Source organism: Gossypium hirsutum, chromosome D13 (assembly GCF_007990345.1).
Source record: "Gossypium hirsutum isolate 1008001.06 chromosome D13, Gossypium_hirsutum_v2.1, whole genome shotgun sequence".
Taxonomy (NCBI): Eukaryota; Viridiplantae; Streptophyta; class Magnoliopsida; order Malvales; family Malvaceae; genus Gossypium; species Gossypium hirsutum.
Window position 1 is genome coordinate 52,589,075 of NC_053449.1, and position 5,531 is coordinate 52,594,605.

Below are 5,531 nucleotides of genomic sequence, written 5' to 3' on the forward strand. Positions count from 1 at the left end.
GCTGTTTGGCACATTTCCTGAAAATATTTTCCGGAAAAGTTGTTTTTACATATATTAATATATATTAATAAATTTTTATATTTTAAATTGTTTTTACATATATTGCAATGATTTATTTATAATAATACTCAATTATTAAGCTACAATATTAATCGTTATAAATTGAAAAAAACTAATATCAAATAAATTATTTGTAATTGTGTTAAAAAACAAGTATTGAATAATTAAAAAAAATACTGGAAAATCGATAAACAGAAGTAGTTTTCTACCGTAAATGAAGGAATGAATGAAGGAGGCGATAGAGAGGAGAGCACGGAAAATGTCTTACGGAAATTGAAAGGGTAAGACATTTTCCCTAAAATGTAACCCATTTTCCCTTGTTTTGGAGTTCATTTTCCAAATGGAAAATGTTTTCCGCCAATCAAACGCTGGAAAGTTGGAAATGATTTTCCGGAAAATCAATTCCGTCAATCAAACAGACCCTAAGAATAAATATTGACCAAACAGTAAAATAACGGTAAAAAGTATCATAGAGGCCCCTATACTAAAAGTAAGATTGCATTTTGTCTCTTCTACTCGAAAAATGGGCTAATTAGCCCCTGTGAATTAAATCAAAAAGCAAATCAGTCATTTCTATTAAAAATGTCATCCATTTATACTATTAAAAACTAACATGACAAACGGAATAACCAGACACACCATGTGTACCACGTGTTAATATACAATGATTAATTTGTTCATTTTTTAATACAATGAACAAAATGCAATCCAACTTCTAGTATACGGCCTCCAAAATACTTTTACCTAAAATATCAACCCGATACATCGCATTACGACCGCTATATAAAACCTAATAAAGATGGTATTCCAAGTATGGTCTTAGGTATCCTCTACAACTTGGGTCTCAATGCTAAGTTATGACATGATTTAAGACCAAACCCATCTCTCATATTAAAGCATGTAATAGGTGAAGTCTATACAAGTATGCGTCTAAATGTAAACAAGAGAAATTATTAACAGCTTAAACACGATTATGACACGGAAAAATAACAAGAACATAGCACGAATACACAGATTGTCATGTCTTATAAGCTAATACCATTCTATTTTAACAAATCTTACTGTTAACAGAAAATGACTTCTTCAACGCTCCCAAAACTCCATACAATGATAGAGATGTAAAAAGGATTAGTTATTCTTTCAATTCATTTTGCAAGTTTAAGGAAGTTGCCGCTGTGGCACAACACTCTGTTCATAACAAAGTAACAAAGCAACAAAACAAAATCACAAGCAAACTCTCTATCACTTTCATCCAAATCAGAAATAGACAAACAGAAGAAAAAGACTCCGATCGGATCAAAGGGATATAGGATCCAGGAAGGACTTTTTTTTCCCATATTAGTTCATCTGGTATTACCTTATTTCATTAAAATTAGCTAAAGAATGTGAGCTTTCTGCTAACTGAGTCTGTCCTAATTGAGGGGGAAAAAAATCAAATCCAAGTTTGAACTAACTTTTTTTTTAATCTTAACGGTAACTTTAGGGAACAGTAGCAATCAACATAAACATTGCAAACAAATGTCCAGTAACATAAAAAACACATGACAAGTTCTGCAAGAAGAGAAGCCATAGCTGAGTTTTAAGAGCTCAGTCAAAAAAATAGTCAAAGTACAACACAATGAACTGATAGAAACTAATGGAACCGGGGATTGAATAACCTGAAATCAACCCAGATTTCTTCTTCCCACGGCATAGGCCATTGATTTGAAGTGACCAAAATCTTCCCTCAAACTGGTGTTGAATCGAGCAGCATCTCCTCATTTACTTCACTGTCAACGATCAAACTGGTCCTATAAGAACACTTACTTAAATAAAACATGGCGAAATTTTGGACTGTTTACCAGAAACTGAATGGAACAAGGAAAGTAGTGGCAAAAGTTAGACCTGTTAGAGGGGAAAGACTTTGGCTTTTCTCCATTTTATTGGATCAATGGTGAGAGTCAGAGGAAGCAGAGGACAGCTTATTTGCGATGCTGTCTTGATCCTCTTGTGCGCCCTGGAACCGTGCTGGAACGCGAAATCCAGAGAATACACCTGATGTGGTGAATTCAATGCCAGATAAAGCAGGTTGGTGATGGATATTTTGTGGGATTTGATGATGATGATGATGGTATTCGTCGGTTGTTGGAATTGGCTGGTCTATCCAAGCACGAACCAAGGGCGTGTTACTGGACTGAAGGGGTCCCCTCTGAAAGAAAAACTGGCCGCTTTGGCCAAAAGCCGGTGATAGTGGCGGTGCTGATAGATTGCCAAAGAGAAATCCTCCCATTCCACCGCCACCGCCACTACCAGTATCAGCAGCAGCAGCACCATTATTCCAGGCAACCAATCTCTGAAGCCTTCCTACCTCAGCCGGATGGTGGTGGTGATTTTCCCATCCAGCTGAAGATCCATCAAAGCCAGCTAAAGGGCTGGTTCCTGCAGAGAATAAAACAGATTCAGTTTGATGTGCCTGAGCTGCAGCAGCTTGGTGATGGTGGTGGAGAAGAACCGGCTCCGGAAATGACTGAAGCGAAAGCCGCAGATCTTGACTGTGGCTGCTGGTTTTGGACAAAAAATCTGGTGGATAATTCTGAAACTGAATAGAAGAAGACGGTGCCTCACTGGAAGCTCCCAATGGAAAAGAAGACTTCATAGTATCTGCAATCTCATCAGAAACTAAAGAAGATGGAAGAAAACCCGAATTACTATTCGGGTTATCTCCCGTTCCTTGTTGCTGAAGAATTTGAACTTGGTTTCCCATTAATGTAGCCGTTCTTCTGGGCTTTTCATTGTCTACTGCTGTGATTATGTTTTGATCTTGTTGATTATTTTGTTTCGTGGTTGAAGTCGTTGTTTTCAAGGTTTGTGGGTTCCAAGGAGGTAGTTCAGCGAGCTCGTCAATGGCGGATTTGGCTTTTTGATAAGCCAATCCACAGCTTTGCTAGGACGGTCGTAACCAAGGCGGTCCTGAACGTCGTAGAACTGGATGGCGGTGTGAGCGGAGAGACGAACACGACGGTCTCGAGGACCTTTAGCGGTGCAAACTTTGCTGTGACGGTCTTTTCTTCCAATTGACCGAACAATGTGACCTCCTTGAACCTCAACGATCTCGCCTCCACTATGCTTTAACCCCAATCTTGACGATGTTGCAGCTTGGTGATTGCTTTCTCCCATTCTTCTTGCATGTTGGGTTAAGCTTGGATGTTTGTAGGTGCTGTTGAAGTAGTTGAGATTCAATTGGTTGAATTTAGAAATGAAAAATGAAGGTGAAGATGATTGGTTTGAGGATCCAGAAGGTTTTCGTATTGCAGCTTTAATGGCGGACACTGGTTATAGCCTCTGTACTCACTGTTCCTTGAAACCTGAAACTGTCGGCCCTGCCATTTCCATTATCACAAAGGACCCCTCCACCATAAGGCCCCTTCCACAGCTTCAAATCCCCACCCTAACCCATCATCTCTTTACTTTCTCCTTCCTTTCTCTCTCAATCTATCTAAAAGCTTTTCCCAATTGGGCCTCTTTCTCTTCTATTCCACCCAAATGGGTTTTCAAAACAGTAACCACCCACTTCACCAGGACTGGTAATAAATTATAGTTATGTACTAAATTTCGAATGTTAAGAACAAGTGGCTATTGGTTTAAGGGGTTGTCTTTGTCTGGGAAGCTTTTGCTTTGATATTTTAGATGAATGAATTGGATTGATAGATCCTTTATTTGCCACCATCACAACTATTTGACAGTGACCCTTTCACAGGCTTTTATTTGCATTGATTCATTTAAGAAACATCATCATCTTTCCCATCTCCCAAACATGGCCGGCATCTCATCTCTCAAGGGTTTCTGCCTTTTTTCGCATTTCATTTTCTATAATAATAAGACTTCATCCTATTACATTTGACCAATGATAAACTCTAGACAATGATTACATTGACCGCTAGTTTTTGGTTTTGCGGACAATTAACTGTTTCAATATGGATTATGTTGGAACTTTGGGGATTAAGATTATTATAATATATATATATACTCTCCTACTTATTAATTACTGTAATCTTTTGATAATCAAGAGATTTTACTATACTGATTTCTTGGAGTAATTAATATATTCAATTCTTCTCACTCTACACTTGTACCTGCAATTCTGTAGTGGCTATAGGAAGCCAAGATTAAATTAAACATTTCTTAATTACATTGTTTTTTTCTTTTATTACGAATGGACCGGTTAGATCGAAAACCAAATGATATATTGGTCTAAGTATAGAGGTTGAATTGCTTTTGATTGAACAACTCAAGCAGTTGAATCGACTTTTTTATTATAAATTTTGCAATAATTTTTAAAATTTTTATTTTTATAAAATTTTTAATAATTTATTTTATTGAAACTAGACCAATAATTGAACCAATTGAATCAAAAATAATTAATAATTCGAGCATCGATCCATTTTTAAAACCACGACTAACAGAATCAAGAGCTGAAGTCGGATATGAAGCTAAAGTGGAAGTTAAAAAGAAAGTTGAGCTAAAAGAAGTTAGAGCTAAAATAGATAGGACGACAAGTAATAGAAGTAAGCATTATTGAGTTGAGATTTTGCTATATGCTAAGATTAGAAGTTTCTATTAATAGGATAAGTGTAAATAATTGTATCGTGGATAATAGTTGAATCCTAATAGTGTCATCAGTAGATTTCATACATCAAATTATGTTTAAACAATTATCTTTATGAAAAGAGAATTTTTTTTTTCCTCTCTTATTCTATTTTATTTTTCTTCTACTTCGTGCTATTTCTTTTAGCCACCACTAATCTTTCTAGATTTGATATCAGAGTAGTTCTAAGATCTAATCAAAGAGTTGAGGATATCTAAGAATATAGTATTAATGATAGAGAGTACTAGATTGAACATACTGCAGGAACAAGTTCAAATGAAATCATCGAAGAAAGATGACATAGTGGTCCCAAATTGGTGGGAGGAGTAAAGAAAAAGCATTAATGCTAAATTTGTGCAATGATACATTAGTCAAATCCTTGAACTAAAGGCTTAAAAGCATGGTTTTTGAAACTTGAAACTGGACCGGGAATTGACTGGTATATCGTTCCAAAATAAGGAGGAGAATTAGTTGAGTTGTAAATCATGGATGAACCGTGAACCGATAAAAAACCAGTCAAACTAGTTTTTATAATTTTGGACCAAATAAAAAAAACTAGCCCAAATCCATTAAAATTACTAAAAACCCCAAGTACCCAATCCAACCCAAAGTAAGAAATGAATTAAAAATAAACTGAAGTTACAAAAATAACTGTAAAATGGCTTAGAAATGAAGGACATGGGTAAATCTGCTTACATTCTGGGAGTAAAGATTACTCGAGATCGTTCTCAAAGGTTAATAGGTATTTCTTAGGAGTTATATACTAAGAAAATCCTCGAACGATTTAGATTGTAAGATTACAAGCCAATTGACACTCTTGTTGCTAGAGGCGAAAGCCTAAGCAAAA

General features: G+C 36.0%; 1 protein-coding gene across 1 annotated transcript; it reads right to left on the bottom strand.

Annotated features, from left to right (window-relative positions):
* Positions 1-1,568: 1,568 nt before the first annotated feature.
* Positions 1,569-3,756, bottom strand: LOC107920204 (transcription factor TCP4). The gene is given in 3 exon segments (XM_016849773.2): positions 1,569-1,850; positions 1,945-2,961; positions 2,964-3,756. Coding segments are annotated over 2 exon segments (1,227 nt in total). The 5' UTR covers positions 3,217-3,756; the 3' UTR covers positions 1,569-1,850; positions 1,945-1,987.
* Between the last annotated feature and the right edge of the window lie 1,775 nt (positions 3,757-5,531).